The sequence below is a fragment of the Dermochelys coriacea genome, chromosome 7, assembly GCF_009764565.3.
Source record: "Dermochelys coriacea isolate rDerCor1 chromosome 7, rDerCor1.pri.v4, whole genome shotgun sequence".
Taxonomy (NCBI): domain Eukaryota; kingdom Metazoa; phylum Chordata; order Testudines; family Dermochelyidae; genus Dermochelys; species Dermochelys coriacea.
Window position 1 is genome coordinate 7,911,704 of NC_050074.1, and position 19,881 is coordinate 7,931,584.

Below are 19,881 nucleotides of genomic sequence, written 5' to 3' on the forward strand. Positions count from 1 at the left end.
GCCTGCCACAGTCCACACTTCCTCCTACCTACATCCAAAATGGATAGCTGAATATTCTCTAGGAACAAATTTGTTTTACTGTCCCTCCCATGAGTTCTTGTGATGCCCTCAGATGGAATCCATTCCCAATACAACAGCCCTTGAAATATCTGTCACCACAACAAAGTCCATAACACCCAGCTGTTCCTTTTTCTTTGGAAGAACTTTAAAGAGATCTTATCAAACCCTAATACAATGTCAGTGTGCAAGGATTTTCATCCTTTTATTCTTGTTATAACAGGGTCCCGTCCTAGAACCTTTGACAACATATCAAAATGTCACCTGAACTTACATTCTGAAGCAAGTTATTACAATGATGTTTGACACCATGTGTGCCTTTGACTGGGGTTTTCCAGTTGGCCTGTGCTTTGCAATCTGCCTTCCAGTACTTGTCGGGATTCTTATGAAGTAAAATAACTGCTGTGTCACTAATGTCATGCATGGGTTCTGCCTTAAACACTAGGCTTCTACACCTACTCCAATTTGGTCTGGTGACAGTTTGACCACTGAGTACCCCTGTGGATTTTTTGTGCAGAAGACTGACAAAGCACCGTGACTCAGAATGGTGCAGCTAGAAGCTCACCCTTGTGCGCATACTGAAGTCAGTTGCTGAGTTTCTTCTGAATAGCAAACATCAATGGTCACCTTCTCCATACGTCTCCACAGGCAGCTCAGTGCCCTGCAGGACCGAGGCCATGCATCCAAAAAGGGGTGGGTGGGGGGAATATAAAGACAAATTACAAGTAAGGACTTTGGTTCCAATTCCTGGCACCAGCAGTTTTGGCACTTTTATTCCGTGCAAAGAACGTCAACCAAGGACATCGAACAACTAAAGAGTGAAAATTACTTTTGAACCCAGCACATGTTCTAATTATTGGAGTGAAAAAATGCTGCTGAATTTGGCATTTCTAATCTTCAAATTCCACCACACACAGTGTTGTCAAACCACGGCACCTCTGAAGTGCAAGCATTCTCCAAAGTTTATACAGTTTCTGCATATCGTCTCCAAAATAAAAATAAGGTTTTTGTAAGTGTGTAGTGCACTGCCCCACTTTATGTGGATATTGGGTATGATGCTTGGACAGGACTGGAAACACCTTATCATAAATGGAGGCATACAGCTTAAAACCAACTAACATGCTTAAAAGCCTAAGATCACACAAGAATTGCTCATATGGAATTAAATCCACATTGACTTCACTTCACAGGTCCATAAAAAGGTACAGAATGGAAGAGCAGACAAGTCAGCAGGCAAACAAATCAGTCTTCTTACTCTAAAAAAGAATAAGCAAAGTCATTAATTGGGTTGATTTTTGCATTTATTTGGCTAAATATTTGGTGCACGTGAAACCATTTAAAAATGTCATACAAATATGCCAAATGCTATTATTCTTTATGAATTTAGAACCAAAAAAGGTAAATTATTGTGTGCATCTTTCATTCATTTTTTATAGACACATTCCAGTGACTGTTGAAAATTAGTGGACCAAAGTAGAGAAGATGCTTATGGTAAGGAAAGAAAAGACTTCTGTGACCAATATAAAAAGATTGTTTTAAATTTCAAGTACTATTTTCCCCACTAAATGCAAGAAACTGAAATTCACTTTTTAAGGCATGGGTGAGAAATACAGGATCAAGATTTTATCTGGTCGAAGTAAATAGGAGTTTTGCCACTGACTTTAGTAAGGCCATAAAGAACAGGGAGGAGCATTTATTCACGTTCTGGGAAAGTAGGCAGCTCCATGGACATTAAGATGAATTTTAAAATGAAAAACTGGATCCATTTACAATCATACTTACCACATTAAATTACTTTAGTTGAGTCAACCACATTAAATTACCTCCCTCAAAAACCTAAACTCCTTTTCATGGGTTGCTAAATTTAATTACCAGTTCTGTATATTTTAAAAAATTTAGTAGAAAGTTTAAACACAAACTCCTAGGGAAATAAGCATTGCTTCAAACAATACTGGTAGCAAAAAACATTTAATTCCAACTATCACAAAACTTTCAAAATCACTAATTATTTAATATTTAAAAAGGCTACAAGTAATATGAAAATTTGGATTAATTAGAACAGGTCCAAACTAATACCCACTTCTCTCAGATATATATATAGATTAACCTGAGTGAACATATCTATTGTATATGTTGGATACCATAAGAAAGCTACAAAGAAAAGGAGTACTTGTGGCACTTTAGAGACAAACAAATTTATTAGAGCATAAGCTTTCGTGAGCTACAGCATCCGATGAAGTGAGCTGTAGCTCATGAAAGCTTATGCTCTAATACATTTGTTAGTCGCTAAGGTGCCACAAGTACTCCTTTTCTTTTTACGGATACAGACTAACATGGCTGCTACTCTGAAACCTGTCATAAGAAAGCTAGATACTGTATGGGACCTTAACAAGGAAATATTTACTTTACCACTTTACTGACCGACACAAAAATGTTTTTATTTTCCTATACTTAAAATATGTCATACTGAGATGTTTATGGTAAGTGTTTCTTTCTTTTTCTTAAAAGTAGCCCACTGTACAACCATTTACCAGATCCTCATTAAATTGATCAAATACTTATAAGAAAATTACTAATTCAATTAAAGATATGGACAGTAATTCACACTAGTATGTTTATCACTATTCTAATATGATATATTTTTTTCCCTTGGGCAACAGGATGAAGGAAGAGAAATTAGGTAATTGAAGAATTTGGCTATACTGTATATCTACATAGATTAATCTAAATCAATCGTTTTTGAATATAAATGTTGTCATGAAAATGTCAACAAAGATTTAAATGACAAAGTATTTTTTTCCCAAATAAAGCAGAGTGTTGATTAGAGTGGAGCAAATAATTCACAATCAATAATTTATTAGACAAATTTTACCTTTTCCCCCATTTACAAATTGTTCAGAAACAGATCATGTCATTATCTCATTGGTACATTACTCAAAATTATTCACAAATTTAAGCAAACAGTTTGTGGTCTGCAATGTGTACTGCATTGATTAGTTACTCAAGCCACTTGGTAGTGTCTTCTGTTCCCTGATTGAATGATTTGTGTAAATAATCAACAGCTTGAATTATTATAACAGTACAAATGACTCTATAATCAAAATAGGATTTTTAGTGGATATACTCACATCTTCTTGTCAACTTGTTTGAAATGGGCCACCTTGTTTACATTGGCCTCATTCGCACTACAAAAGTGATTTCCACCCCTTCTTATCAACTGTTGAGAATAGTCCACTTCCACCTTAATTGAATTGGCTCATCAGCACTGACCCCCACTTGGTAAGGCAACTCCCACCTTTTCATATGCTGTGTATTTATACCTGCCTAATGTATTTTCCACTCCATGCATCTGATGAAGTGGGTTTTAGCCCATGAAAGTTTACGCCCAAATAAATTTGTTGGTCTTTAAGGTGCCCCAAGGACTCCTTGTTGTTCTTGTCTAAAGTATTTACGTTACTAATGCTTGAGCATTCGAAAGTTTGTGAAAAGTGAACAAGAAAAGTTTTTTTTCACAGAAAATCTAAATTCTTTTTTGGAAATAAAATGACTATTTTGAGAATTTTTTCTTATTACTCACATAGTGCTGCTATTGATTTGTACGTTATGCTGAATATTCAGAATTGCAATAACTCCTATTATGTAAAGAGTTTATTTTGAAAAGTTGGCAGCCATTAGATTCACTGCATACATACACCCATAGATACTGTATGGCACGGATACATTTGGAAGGACGGTACTCAATTTCACCTCCAATGGCTAGCTCAATCAACTGAATCACATGTCATCTGTTTACTGGTACAGTAGAAGAATGGACGGTCCTTTCACTACTACAAATAATGTATTCAATTTTTCTTCCTAATGTGAGGTACACTTTTTGTATCTGAATACAAAGAAATCATTTTCAGGCATGGAGTGTGATATAAGCACAAATTATCTAAGGAAGAAAACTAACCCTATACATCTGGGAAAATATATTTATTGAAAGCAGATTTTTTTTGTTATTGTAAAAATTCGTAAAAAGACATCAATCGATGATTAGGTTTTACTTTTGCCTGCGATTCTTTAGGACATTAAAAATGAACTCAAATGTTTTTCCAAAAAAATGTGGAAACAGTATTTGTTGGATTAGGGAAGAACCCTGTCGACAAGAGTCAGTAAGTTACGGACTATACCTTATTCACAAATCCATCAACTACATTAGTTTGGAAAAAAAAAACACACAAAAACAAAAAATTCCAGGAACTTTGTGGAATTAAATGTTAATTAACGTATTTCTCAATCCAGAAATTTGCAGATTGAGGATTCACTAATTTTTATACCGTCTGGGTATGTCAGATGGATAAATTCAGCAATACTGATGACTGCTTTAAGGAACCCTAATAATTCTCCCTGCAACAAGAATGTGAATGTCACTTTTGTGAATCACAGACCCTCTACAGGCAAATATCTTCAAGGAGTCATTTGTTTTCCACACTAGCCACTGCTTTCTTTGCTGCATCCTCAAGGTCCCTTGCAGACGTAATTGGTAATCCACTTTCATTCAGAATGCGATGTGCCTCATGAACATTCGTTCCTAGAAAGGAAATTGAAAAGGTTAACTAATGAATACATGTTGCAAATGCTTTCTATTAACCCTTCATCAACCTGGTTTAAAGCATTAAACCTGATTTCATTTTGCTTTAAAGAGAGAGGAGTCATCTAGGGGTCTGAGCCCAGGAACTCCTAAAATCTAATTCCAACTCTGACAGTGCCTACTTCTGTGGCCTCAGAGAAGCTGCTCTCTGATAATAGTACTTACCTATATCACAGAAGTGTTATGAGGACTCAGGGGCCAATCCAATGTCCACTGAAGTCAATGAAAAGACTCCGATGGATAATGGACCATGCTTCATTCCATTAACGTTTGTAAAACACTTTGAAGATTAAAAGCACTGGATACAAGTTAGGGGTATTATTATTACCAAAAAACCCCACCACAGTTATTAATGATAACTCTAAAATCCACCTGTGATAGCCTCAAAGGAGTAAAATTATTATTATTTTTATTTTTAAGAAGCTTGAGGTTTCTGAGCAATCCTGAGAATTCGACTGTTTGGGAGTAGCTGATGCACGTAGCCCAGGTATAGTCTGACCCTCTGACCATAAAGTACTTCAGCACCTCTGCTTAAAGTCCAGAAGGATAGTGGAGATGGAAGAGCATTCAACTGTAAATTATTCAGAGAACGAGCATGACATTATCCTTTGTTCCCTGAAAGATATCAAATACTATAATATCATTTGTAAGACTGTACAGCTATTGAGCCTATGTGCTCTGTTTGTAGACAAACACTTCAAATACACTCAACAGAGCACTCTCATAGTCATGAAAAAAGGCTATAAATTAAGAGAGACATTTCAGGGAAATGTGTGTTCACACTGTCAGACTCATATAAAAGGCAAATGCAGAGTTAAATGAGAACAGATTAATGAAAAGAGATGACTAATTGTCACTGAAGCTCTTTGTTTATTAATACTGCACAGGGACAGGTCCTTTGAAATGTTCTGGCACAGTGATCACATATATTTAGTGTTTCCCCAGAAGTCTCTTACCTGGTTTGATGCAATACATTTGGCACCTCCTGGAAACATCATACTGAAAATGATGGGCAGTTTTTACTTGCATTTCATGATGGGTGAGACAAAGGATTTACAAAATTACTCACAGACTTTCTTTCTCTTAACCCTTTTTGAGGATTTACTAAGCACATACTGAACATATAAAACTTCCAAAGGGAAACGGACATGACACTTAAAAGGTAGGCTGCCACATACCTGAGACCCCAATATGGAGGATTGTTAAGAACTAGGCAAACTGTTCACAACCATCAGTGTGTTCAGTAATGTTAAGTTTATTCTCCTGTTCATTCATTGACTGCAAACAGGCTCTACTTTTTACTAAGATGTTCTCTGTATGTAAAACAACACTGGGTCAAAACAGTGCATTATAGAAATATGTGAAAGAACCGGGAATTTACTGAAAATGATATTCATATTCAAAATCATGATCTGACTATGAAATCACTTTGCCCGGTATGTTAAAAGTGTGCCGGACATAATGGGACAAATTCGTCCCTGATTTCAGGCATCATAGATGCTCAGATATGACAGAGATGGTAGTGATATAGTTCCCTAGACATCTAGATGAAATAGACCCTGCAACTCATCAAAATATGAGCCTATCACTAGATTTCCTGAGTTCTTGATGTCCTCTGTTGTTGCTATGCGTTCCAAAGTCTACGCTTTCACCCTCAAAATCCCCATGCTTCACAATGCCTCATGGGCACACATCCACTAGACCATAATATGGAGTGTTCCTGCTCCTCTGGGGACTAAGGAGCTCTCTCTTAAAACACTCCTAACCCTTTAGTTGTTGAGAAACACTTGTCAAATAGTCATGTGAACTAAGGCTGCTAAGCACCAAGGTAAGAGAACCATGTTAATTTTGCCAGATATAAAGTCCTAATGTAATCATTTCACTGAACTGTGCTTAGGAGTAACAATATTGATTTTAACCTTCGAGATTCAATATTTTCACAGTTCCAACAGCCAGTAAAATCTCTCACTCTGAACTGTAGCAATGTTTCACCATTCCCCATAATTTATGCCCAACTTAAATTTATACATTCTACAACCCTGTTCATTAAATCAACAATCACCTTCTATTTTGAGTCCAAAAAAAAAAATCCAGGGACACAATTGCATAGAACAGTGATGTGCTGGGCTTATTTCTTTAGCATCACTGAGACGACGTGTTGCCAAAATGGTGCACGTCCACAGAAGCATGGTTATACCAACTTTATTGTATGGCAATGAAATGTGGGCACTGGGGAGTGGTGGACTGACATTTTTGATTCTCTTAGTTTTTGTCAGCTGCAGTAGCAGGACAGGATCAAAAACAGCGATATTCGTAGCCGAACCTGCAACTGCCTCCATCAGCACTGGTTCAGTTTCAGTGGCTTTGGTACGGTCCTGTTGTTAGAATGGAAGACCAACAAATTATGAAGCATGTTTACCAAGGAATACTGCTACACATCTGGTAATCGTGTGGGCACCAAAAGCTTCGGTGGTGAGATAAGATCACCACTGATGGACATAGACAGAACATTCAGCCAAATGGTCTTAAGGACCTAACTAAAGATCAGTCTGGATGGCACTCAGTCTGCAAACACCATCATCATCAAGGCAAATCCCAAAAGATGCATACCCAAGTCCAAGATAGTAAGAACTAAGAGGTAGAGAACATCTGGTGTGAAGTCTTCCTTATCAATTTAGACCATGTACGCTAGGTAGAAGCCAGAGCAGCATAAAGGGGCTCAAGAAGTCCCAGATCCAGCTGAGGCAAGATTCCCCTGGCATTGCGCCTGAGGAAGTCGGCCATAAGGTTGCCTATAAAGTACCCCCTGGCAATCCTTGGTGTAGGGCGATGCATGGGTGGCAGGACACTTTGGGGCAGGGCTGCACCAGGTTCTAGAGTGGAGATTTTGGGCTTTGTTGCAGCCCATAAGTTGTAGCAGACAGCCTAATGTAGTTCCCAGGCCAGTCTAAGTTACACTGGAAGCCTCTCCAGCCCCCAGAGCAGCCCAAGATTGGGAAGATGCAAAATTAACTTAAAGCCACTGTAACCCCTGCGAGTTCTATGCTGAGAATGAAATCCCATGTATGTGTGTCATGCATTTCTGTTATCTAAACATTAATGGGTTAGTATTGCTGATGCAAGCCACGGTCTTTATGTAATTCAAATGGAATGCCTCTCTTTTCAAGTGTAGAAGATAGTCTCAAGGTAGGGGATGTATCAGAAACTGGTGTGGCACCTGATCTTCACCAACTTGGTGTTTTTAAATAAAGCTTTTTTAAAAAAAATGTAAGTTAAGATTTCTGCGGTGTGCACAGATGTGTAGATAGACCAATGTTTTATATATCAGAGGGGAGCTGTGTTAGTCTGGATCTGTAAAAGCGGCAAAAAGTCCTGTGGCACCTTATAGACTAACAGACGTATTGGAGCATAAGCTTTCCAGGGTGAATACCCACTTTGTCAGATGCATGCAGTGGAAGTTTCCAGAGGCAGGTATAAATATGCAAGCAAGAATCAGGCTAGGGATAACGAGGTTAGTTCAATCAGCGAGGATGAGGCCCTCTTCCAGTAGTTGAGGCGTGAACACCAAGTGAGGAGAAACTGCTTTTGTAGTTGGCAAGCCATTCCCAGTCTTTGTTTAATCCTGAGCTGATGGTGTAAAATTTGCAAATGAACTGAAGCTCAGCAGTTTCTCTTTGAAGTCTGGTCCTGAAGATTTTTTTGCTGCAGGATGGCTATCTTTAAATCTGCTATTGTGCGTCCAGAGAGATTGAAGTGTTCTCCTACAGGTCTTTGTACATTGCCATTCCTAATATCTGATTTGTGTCCATTTATCCTTTTATGTAGGGACTGTCCGGTTTGGCCGATGTACATAGCAGAGGGGCATTGCTGGCACATGATGGCATATATTACATTGGTGGACATGCAGGTGAATGAACCGGTGATGGTGTGGCTGATCTGGTTAGGCTTTGTGATGGTGTTGCTGGTGTAGAAATGTGGCCAGAGTTGGCATCGAGGTTTGTTGCATGGATTGGTTCCTGAGTTAGGGTTACTATGGTGTGGTGTGTAGTTGCTAGTGAGAATATGCTCCAGGTTGGCGGGTTGTCTGTGGGCAAGGACTGGCCTGCCTCTCAAGGCCAGTGTGGGATCGTTGTCCAGGATAGGTTGTATATCACTGATGATGCATTGGAGAGGTTTTAGCTGAGGACTGTACATGATGGCCAGTGGAGTTCTGTTGGTTTCCTTCTTGGGCTTGTCTTGCAGCAGGAGGCTTCTGGGTACACGTCTGGCTCTGTTGATCTGTTTCCTTATTTCCTTGTGTGGGTATTGTAGTTTTGAGAATGCTTGGTGAAGATCTTGTAGGTGTTGGTCTCTGTCTGAGGGATTGGAGCAAATGTGGTTGTACCTCAGTGCTTGGCTGTAGACAATGCATTGTGTGGTGTGTCCGGGATGGAAGCCGGAGGCATGAAGGTAGGCATAGGGTTTTCGGTATAGGGTGGTGTTAACGTGACCATCACTTATTTGCACCGTGGTGTCTAGGAAGTGGACCTCCCGTGTGGATTGGTCCTGGCTGAGGTTGATGGTGGGGTGGAAGCTGTTGAAGTCATGGTGGAATTCTTCCAGGGTTTCCTTACCATGGGTTGAGATGGGTCCACTTCATTATTTTACGATCTAACTGCACTGACCCTGCAAACCTCTCTTTTTTTAAGACACCCTGGCCCTTGCTCTTTTGATACTGCTCTTTTTTGCTTATTTAATAGACGATTCTTAAGAGTACAGCACAAAGGCAATCCTACAAAGGCAAGCCCAATTCCCCTTTGCTGCTAGAGTGTAATTAATGTCATCTCAATATTTAACAATCGATGCTGCTTCAGCCCTTTAATCAATGCTAATCCTAAATTTTAAAGACTATTGCACACCACTCGTGATTATGTCAGGACATTGCTGTAGAACACAAAGATAAACTATAACAAGTTTGTGTCAGGAAAGAGGTAATTTCTCAAGAAACATGCTGATTTTTTTATTTCCAAATTACCCTGACACAATTTTGATTGCACTAACTTTGTAGGATTTCAAGTCCTTTTTCTGATCATCTTTTTCCTTTCCTGATTTCATTCTTTTTAATCCCAGCTCCTCATCCTTTTTCAGGAACAGAGTCGTACTAATGAAGGTGAATGGTGAAGGTTTCTGACTCTTCCAAAACAAGAAGAGCAGTTGTTCAGATTCCCCCCGGTTATAACCCCTTCATTTAGGAAAACAGCAGTGAAGAAAAATCTGGACTTTCCAGACCCTTTGCTTCAACAAAGCTAAGTGACAACCCTGAAAACCGATGCAATAAGCAACATACAAGGATCCCTCGTCAGGTGTTTTGGCTGCATAGGGACTTCACACTAGGGACTGCATCAGAAATTGTCAGCATAAGGACCTGAACTGATCCTCTTTAAGAGTAGATTCTATAACTCTCCCTCCCCCTCATCAAATTCCTCCTTCATTTGCCTTGTCAAAATGTTTAATTACTTCATAAGTCCTGGACCTACCAAAATGAATTGTAATTTTATGTGTAGTTACACTTTAATTACATCCTTAATTATTAATCATGCAGTAAACATGCTCAGTAGCATGCAACTTTCTCTTCAGGGTGCTCGTGATTTGAAAGTGTGATTTTGCTTAATAGAAACATGGAGAGGGTTTCTGGCGCACAGATACAACAGTGATAACCAAATATAACTAAGATTAGACAGATGGATTGATTGATAGGCTTCTATAGGACTTTTCCATAAAAGGAGGAGGGTGGGAGGCGAGATAGAGTGAGAGACATTTTGCTGGCTATTTTCCTACAAAGCAAAAACATTATGCTATTTGTAGTATCCAAGTATTTAAAACTAACATTTTCTCTTCATGAAGTTGCTGAGGTTAATCTACCGACAGGTCAGAATGGGAGCAGTACATTAGATGTATGCTGCCTCACGTTGATTGCTCCAAACTGTACTTGACTAATATATTAACAAAATCAATACAAGACACAAACTAAAAAAAAAAGGTTTTAGGCAAAAGAATGGAGATAGGAAATTGGAAAAGTGAACCAATCTTTCTCACAATCAAAAGAATGTGATTTTGTTACATATGAAATACAAAAACAGCCTTTTAAGCAGGACATACAAATAAAGATACTTTCAACAAGTATGCTGTAAATGACTGATATTTTCTGCTTCTGGAAATTCAGTTTGCTTTTGTTATGTAAGTAGTGATAGACATTTTAGGAAGATGGATAAAAGAGAGAACTTGAATAATGTCTCTAAAACAGTCAAAGCACGGAATTGGATCTAAAAACTAAATAAACTGGAAGCATTAGAAACAGGCTTAAAAACTAAAGTAAAATGCCTTTTATGGCAGTGGAAATTAAAGCAAAAAAAAAAAAAAGCCCACAAAACTAGTCTAACATTAACCTCCTGCCACTGGATGGTGTCAGAGAACTGTAAACAGAATTCCATACGTAGGCTATCAAAATAATCTCCCCTTCACTTATGCTATAATCAGCTGTATAACAGTGAAAATGCACGATATTACAGGCTGCTTTCTACCTGACTCCTATTATAAGAATGCCACTGTAGATGGGGAAAACGAACCTTTTTTAGTTTCTCTCTCTCTCAAGTTAATATCAATGTCACTCTATGGATTAGCCTGCAATGTGTATTTTTACCAGCACATCTTTGTACTCCCTTTATTTCAAATACACACTTTTGAATCCTAGACCCAGAAGGGTTATAGTGTTTGCTTTGTGTCATGTCTCAAATTCACATTTCTGTTGTCTTGAAGTACTTGTTACCACTAACCCAGAAATTTATTACATACCTATTTATTTTAAGTATGCTACCTTAAAAACCTATTTATAATTAATCTATTAGACATGTTTTATTGCTACAGTTTTAACAATATACAAAATCAGTTTATATTGTTACAAATGTACCTCTCGGTATGTCTACACTGCAATAAGAAAACTTGCGTCACCGACTCTGAGCCTGGCTTTCGGGGCTCTGGCTGACATCCAGGCTCTGGGACTCTCCTCCTTCCTTGATCCCAGAGCCTGGGCTCCACATTGAGCCTGAACCTCCACACTGCAATTTGATTAGCCCATCAGCCTGAGCCTGCGATAGCTGACCCCAGACAGCTGCAACTTGCTGCAGGTCTTTTACTGCAGTGCAAATGTATCCTCTAGAAACTATCGATACTCAGGAACATTAAAAGTTTGAATGAAGAAAAAATCAATGTTTTTATAGCGCTCGTGAATGTGGTGTTTGGCCATACACATGAACTAGAAACAGAATGCGCTGCCATTTTGAAAATTGAGGTTCAGAAATAGGTTCAAGATTTCTGCAGTAACATCCAGCCCTTACCAGGAAATAGGGGAGAAAGTGTTTGCATCTGGGAGCGTGTAAGAAAGTGAGAGAAATAAAGAAATAACTTTCAAAAATGAGTACAGCCGTCCTAGTGGACATTTTGTTAGGACATCATGGTGAGATATTTCATCACTCACATTTTGGTTAGTAAGGCTTTATCAGTGATACCACATTGTGAACAGGTGTCATTGCATAGCAATGTTTCAACCTCATGACACTATGTAGTGGTATAAACCAAGGGCATTTCATCTCCATTAGTATACATGCAGTTTTGAGTTAGAAATGTACAACCTTGAGAGTCTGGAAGAGTCAAGTGTTTGGAGTGAAATATAGAGCCTTTCACTTAGTCACCAGTGAGTTTTGGGATTAAGTGGAAAGTTATTGTCAACTGAAGACTGTTTAGTGGTTTATGAATTTTATAGCCTTTGGCTACATAATCAAGAAGAGATTATCTTCCATGACTTTACTGCAGAAATCCTTTAAAACTTTCTATTCTGACATTCCTTTCTCCATTTTCTACTCTATATTTTCACCATAGCATTTTTCACATTGAATTTTCAAACTCAGGATGTCAGAGTGGGGTTAACATTAGGCAAAAAAATATTTCTTCATACTTTCAAATGTGTGTACATAATACCGTATGTTCTCTTCTCTTGTTAATCACAATAAATTAGGCGCTCTTGGTTTTGGTAGATTTACATATGAGAAAAGCATTTGTGCTCACAAACTGGACAACAAATAGCATTCAAATATGCAAATTGGGCAGATACATAACTGCTCTACTTGTGCGTGAAAACAGTTCCATGCGCAACTCTGAAATTCTGAGCATGCAAAATTTTAGGTCTGCAAATGCATACCCAAAAACTTGGATGGGCAATTTTGGAAACGGAAATTTAGAAGCCAGTTTTGAAAATGTGGTCCTGTCTGCCTTCTAGCATAGATCATATACAATAACAGAGTCCACTCCCATTTGCTCCTGTCCTTATGGACACATTTGAAAGAAGTTCACTTTTTGGAGGGAAGAGAATGTTACAGATTCTCAACCAAAAAGCAGGAGAATATTTCATTTTATTGTGACAAAGTTAATCTCTTTATTCTTCCCTACCCTCAGTTTTTATTTTATTTTTGAACACAACAATGAGCTGCATTTTGGCTTTAGCCCAACACTGCCAGTTAGTCTATCTAGAAATCAGTTGAAACAGAATGTTATATTAAAAGAGGAGAAAAAAAATCCTGTAAAACTGCTGCACGTACCCAGTAGAAACAATGTCTCTTATGTCTATAAAAGTTAAAACCCAGAATATGTGGTTTTTCCAGTCACCCACGAGCCTTTTAAACAAATATACTCCTGCATCTCAGCTGGTGAGTTCTTTTCTGATAAGGCAAGTAAATACATGTAATTATAAAGTTACCATTTTCAAAGAGGAGAGTAATCCTTTCTTTATCCACTGGTAAAACGGCTTGTAGTTATTATACAGCTGAGAACAAAGATTTGTCCACAAAATCCTGCTAAATCAAGACAGATTTGACTGATTAAAACTTTACTCATCAAGACATTTGTAATACATTGCATGTGGGCAAAGAGTCTTTAAAGTGCAGAGCACAAATCTGTTAGATTTATGGGAATACTCATGAACCTTCTGTTGGGAAAACGTATAAAATGGAAATACAAGACTAACACGGCTGCTACTCAGTAACAAAAATGTGTGTTGGTCTCTCTTTCATCCAGTGAAACGTAAAATAGTATCAGTTTTGTTTTAAAATGTTTTGGGGAGCCCTTATGGCTTTCGCTGTATTGATTATTAATTCAGAATAATCCTTTATCTTCATATAAAGTGGTGGGGGTTCAAAGAAGAGCAACATAGATGATTACGGGGTTGGAGGGATTGACTTTTGGAAGACAGATGAAAAGAACTGCTTATGAATAGTTGGCTGAATGACTAAGGAGGCAGGGGAAGGGGCAGTCACATGAGAAGGGTCTATAAGTAAAATACCTGAAGGGAGTAAACACCACAAAAGTCCTTGCTTAGGGGGATACAGGAGGTAAAACTACGACTAATAAGACGAATTAAAAGCAACATTAGGACTAACAGCTATAGCTACGGTATTATGGTGGGACACTGTCCAAAGGGAACAGAGGTAGCTCCATCTCCCAAGACATTTAAACCAGCCTGGATAAAGCATTAAGCATATCCCAGGAACCAATACTGCATGGGAAGGGAATGATGGATTAACTGATTTTTTCCATCTCTAACCACGAAGATCCAGTATTGACTCCAACAGACTAAGCAGCACACATGACTCTTCTGAGATAAAGGTCCTAGATGCAATGGGGCCAATTTAGGTCCTTGGACTGGTTGTCATAAACCATATTCAGGTGGTAATATAGAGGACATACAGGAGCCTCAAGGGGTTTTGACAAGAAATCTGTCAGTGCAGGAGCAGTGTCAGGTCAATCAAAGGAGCCCTACACTGCCCCTGCTTGCAAGCCCCTGTGAAATGATGAGTTACAGCATTCAGTGCTACGGAAATTCTGGGCTGCAGGTCAGAGCAGTACCTAGGGTTGTTCCAACTAACATAATGGGTTGCTTTAGTTTTTGCAGTGTTCCAGAACCTGGGGAGGGCAAAGGTAGTGAAAATAACATGGCACAAGGTCCAGACATACAGGATCATGGACTGTGCAAATTACAAGTAGACGAAAACATCAAGAATTCCCATGTGATGTATTAGACAGGTAGTAGTTTAAGATGGGCCATAACATTGCAGCCTAGTTTTCCCTGTGTCCCCTAGATGGTTTAAAAGAAAATGGTAATAACCAGCCTACAACTACAACTGTGAATTACCTTCTTCCAAACATGATAGCTTTTCAATTCCTAAATCAGTTCACTAACAGCTATTAAAAAAAAAAAACTACAGCTGCTCTTAGCAAAAAACTAAAACAAACAACAAAAGTTGCATGAAAAATTGAGGCTTTATAAAATGAGTGCCTATCTCTTAGCTACCTTCTTTGCTCTCTGAGTCACCTACATTAAATTACTAGTAACAATTACTAAATTGTTAGTTTGCCTTTCTTTAGGAGTGAGGGAGTATTTCATCATCCAATGAAATCCCTGGCAACCTATTATTATGCTTCAATTAAGAGGTGTTTAAGGTTCTCCTTATTTGGCAGAGCACTGGGCCTCCACTGATGTTCACGTTGCTTAATGCACTACTGGAAGGTGCTCAGATATTACGGGGATGACTGTGGTACAAGAAAGCATACAGAATAAAAGGAGTGCATGCTACAAGTTTTGGCATCCCCTGATGCCATGTGGAAATGACCTATGCACAGCAGAATGACACTGAGGGATGTGAAAACTTAGCTTCTTTGCCAAGGTGAAGAGAAGAAGTTTTTCAGATATGGAGTTTCACAGGGCCAACCTGCCACTTCAGGAGCCATGCCCCCGAGGCTCTGCATGTAACACTCTCATTTTGGATAGCAACCACCTACCCCTTTAACAGGAAACATGGTGCATCCTGCCAGTGACCTTCCACACACTTCTTTGGTTCAAGAAAAAACAATGAGCCTGGTTGGTTAAAATGTATTGTCTGGCTCTTGATGTATACGCAAGGATGCAATTGCTCCCCCGCCTGCACTGAGCCTGAAAAGCCAGAGAGGTTCCAAAAAGGCTGGAATCCTTCATTGCAAAGACACCGATCAACAGCACAAGCCGCTCTGCAGTTCCAAGGCAGGGACAGTTCCTACTACAGGTGGTTGAAATATTTTCAAAATTTTGATAGAATTTCAAATTTTGGGGGAAAACATTTGAAAGAAAAAATATAATATTCCCCTCCCCCCTCTTTTAAATTTCATTTCATTCATTTATTTATATACACATTCTATTTCCTGCTATTCTGCAAGGTCAGAGCTCAGATGTATTCATCAGCCACGCTCCATTTTCTACCCTAGATTGCTCTAAGCCCTGGGCTGCCTACTGTAAATATAGGGAAAAGTACCTGAGATACAACGCTATAGGTAAACGTGTGCAAGTGCTGACTTTTACATGGTGACCCCTATTAATCACCCCTCTCCAGGCATCATCCAGAGGAAAAATAGATGGGCCTTACATCAAACCCGCAAGGCCAAAGACTCAGACTCTGACAAATCAATTCCAGAACCAAGAGTTCTTCCCTGAGAACATTCTGCCACCAGGCCATCAAACCTGGGCAGTCAGCAAAAACACACCCAGTAGATTCCAGGACCCATAGTGGCAAACAGGGAGAGAGGTGGCTTTACAATCTGTATGAGGCATTAAAACAGAAAAAAACAAAACAAAAAACCCCAACAAATAAAAAAAAGGAAATAGGCTTCATTGCAAAAGTCCTTAATGATTAATATAATGCTGTAAAGAAGTGTATTTGTAGCACCGTTAAATGATTGGGTATGATTATGTCCTTGTAACTCTATAAGTTTGTGTAGGGAGCCAGGGTGGCTTCCCTCCGAAGCAGAGGGTAAAGAGCCACACTCTCAGCCAGACCAAACTTACTCCAACCCCCGGAAGGGGAGGGGTGGAAAGGGAAGTATACAAGGCGGGGCCCTTGGCCCAGTCAGGGCAGCACCAGGGAGGGAGACAGACCCACCGCTGGCTGTTCCCTCCAGACCCTGCTGCCGAGCCAGGAGAGGCCAGGGACCAGGAGAAACCTGACCTGGAGGAAGGACTGCCAGCCGCCGAGTACCCGGAGGAACTGGAGGAGCCAGGCAGTAACCCGGGCCAGCGTGAGCCTGATGTGGAGGGGGAGCTGGAGTTGCCAGCAGCTGAATACCCTGACGAGCTGGAGGGACCCGCTCAAGAGACCGGATAGGAAGTAGCCCAGGGGCAGAACTGCACAGTGCTGTGGGTCTATTTGGTCAGCATGTTGCGGATGAGTCCCCACTGACCCTGGGCTGGAACGCAATGGAGTTGGGGGGGGAGGGGCTGCGTTCCCCTACCCGGCCAACCCGCCTCGGGTAGCAGAATCCCGACAACGCCACTGACCCTTGCCGGCACTCCCCCTGACTGAGGGGTGCACTGCAGATCCTTGCCGGTGCACCTCCCGCCGCTAATTCCCTAGGGACAGAAAGGTGTGACCAAGGCCTGCCAGTGAGACAGTAGCTCCCCACCCCCCCCCAGCGGCTCGGTGGACCAATTGAAACCTGTCACAGTTTGGAATACAATATGAATCAGTTTGCACACGAAATTTGTGAATTACCAAGATCATTAATATTCTGTCAGGCAAACTATTCAGATTCTTTGATCTATCAAAAAGAGACCTATGCAGAGAAAAACGTAGGAGGTGTAACCTTGCCTTTCATGGTTTTATGTTAAGGTAAATTAATGTACTTGCTGACAAAATAACCCACTATAGCATGAATATTGATTTTACTGAGGAAAATGCCTTTAAAAACACCTGTTAAGAAGTCTCTCCGAATGCGCTTATCGAAAACAAATGATTTTGAATTTAAGAATGTTGATGTCCGGGACCTCAGGTTTTGAACCTTGGTTCGCAGGGCTCTTCGGAGCTACTAACTTCTAGCCTGCCCCCTAATGACCCGCTAACTGTTGTCAGAATAGGAGCTGAACCCTGACAGAGGACCCCAGTCCTGGAATCCAACAGGAAGAATGTTAGTCATCCTAATTAGTTCAAAGCTTCTATATAAACCAGCACAGGAACAGGTAATTGTCCATTCAGCTGGGTTCAGCCTGCTTTGGACTGCTTCCTACTTCTACTGCTGACCTCCTGGTACCCTGACCCTGCCTGACTCCAGACACCTGACCTCAGTTTGCCCTCTGGCCTGACTCCTGATTCCTGCTCCAATCACTAGGTCGGACTGCCCACATCCTGATTGTGACCGTTATGATGATTTCAACAGATTGCAGGAAACCAAAACACTTTTCCTCTTATTGTCAAAAAACCCCAACTTCCTTCTTCAATTCTTTCAGGAGACTTTTCAGAAACCGATGGAAGGAGTTGTGGGACTCTTTTTTTTAAGATAGCAAAAAAACAAAAATATATTAAAACGAGCAACTGCCGAGCCACCAGACTTTTTAAAGCTTCACTGACTTTAAGGCCAGAAGGGACCAGCATGATCATCTAATCTGAGCTCCTGCATAGCACAGGCAGTAGAACCCACATCAAGCTTGTAATTTCTGGATGAGCGAGGGCAGAGATTGAGAACTCAAAAGTTAAGAAGCTTGTCTGGAATTTATTCAAGCTGCCATCCCCAAAGCTGCTGTGTTTTTAAAAACTGAGCTGGAGATCTGGGAAAGAACAGGTCATCCAAGTAGAATAATGTTGTCTTTCTTTTATATTGTTCTTCATTTTATTCTTGCTTATGGTATTATAATTGGTCTGTATCCGGATACATGTGTATACTATAACTGTGCTCAGTAAAAATTATTTGGAAAGGGAAAACAAACCCATCCAGCAAATATGCCCTTCCATGAAAACATTTTCTGTTTCGGCTGGAAATACTATGAGTAAAGTTTTTCTCATTGTATTTCAAACCTTCCATTTGCATCTGGGGCCAGAAACTATAGAAATATGTGGGAAGAGTTCATTTATTGTATTTTAGATTTATACAAAAGACCATACAACCTCTAGTTAGGGCTGTAGGAACTTTCCCAGATATTAAAAGTACAATCAGACTAACAGACGAAAATAAACAAAACCAGGAAGGGGAAAAAGGCAACACTTTAATGACAGATCCCCATCCCAGTACCTGGGAACAGAGATGGACTTTGCCATGTTCTCTGAAGATCAATGAATTTGGGTGATTTTGGACTGATGGCATGAATGAATCCCAAAGTTCAGGGCTCCTCCAAGAGAATTACCTGCCAGAAACTCGCTCTCTTCTAAACCAAGGGGGTTCTAGCTTGTGTGCCTCTGCTTTAGTGAAGTGAAAATGCTGTAGTCTTTATTTAGGCAAATCTCCTACTCAAGTTTTGCCTGAGTAAGGTCTGAATAAAGACTGGAGGGTATGACCCTAAGTCTGGTTTCAGGTAAAGTTACACAGGCAAAGAGTTGGGTCAATTCTTATTGCATCTGAACTAGTTTGTGCATCCTTTACACGAGCCTGGAAAACAGAGTAAGCTGAAGTGGAACACGGTGTAATTGACTGCAGCTGATAGCTGACTTTAGCCTCAAACCTTTATCACTCACCTTCCAGTCTGACAACCAGAGGCACCTTCAGTTCAAGTTCTCGACAGGCTTTGGTAATACCATTTGCGATAATGGCACAATTCACAATACCACCAAAAATGTTGACCAGTATTGCTTCAACCTAAAAACAAAAAAAACAAAAAAACAAAAAAAAAAAAGGGAAAATGATACGGTCACCGTTTTAGGCATTACTTTCTAAACAGGGATATAAAGCACAGCCCAGGGGACATTCTCCCCTTTTACACATATGCCAACTACTACTGAAATCAGCAAATGGCACCTGTTTAACTCATGAGGAGAACTTGCTGCTGGGTCAAAAAAAACATGTACTGTCTATAACGAGCTGATTGGTGGTCTCGGATTAAATTGTCACAGGTAGGCATTCACATTGCAAAAACCGTTAGTTTGGAGACTGGACTACTGGAGGTGGGCACTGGAAAAAGTTTAGGCTTAGTGGGCAGACAGTGTTCTTATCTTTGCCTAGGCTGTAATCTTTATTATGCACAGACGGATTCAGTTTCTAATGCAGTCCAATTAATTCCTGGAATAAGTGGGAACAATTATACAGGTTTGTGGCCCAACAGCCCTAATGGGAGAAATCCATTCCCATAGTGGTACATGCAAGTGATGCAATAG

At 39.9% G+C, this 19,881-nt stretch overlaps 1 protein-coding gene across 1 annotated transcript in view; it reads right to left on the reverse strand.

Moving 5' to 3' along the window:
* Positions 1-1,700: 1,700 nt before the first annotated feature.
* Positions 1,701-19,881, reverse strand: part of SUCLG2 (succinate-CoA ligase GDP-forming subunit beta) — a 230,408-nt gene continuing 212,227 nt past the window's right edge. The window contains exons 10-11 of the mRNA XM_038410519.2: positions 19,246-19,366; positions 1,701-4,630 (exon numbers count right to left, since the gene is read on the reverse strand). Coding sequence (XP_038266447.1) covers positions 4,515-4,630; positions 19,246-19,366 — 237 coding nt within the window. The 3' untranslated portion in view covers positions 1,701-4,514. The remainder of the gene's footprint in view (positions 4,631-19,245; positions 19,367-19,881) is intronic.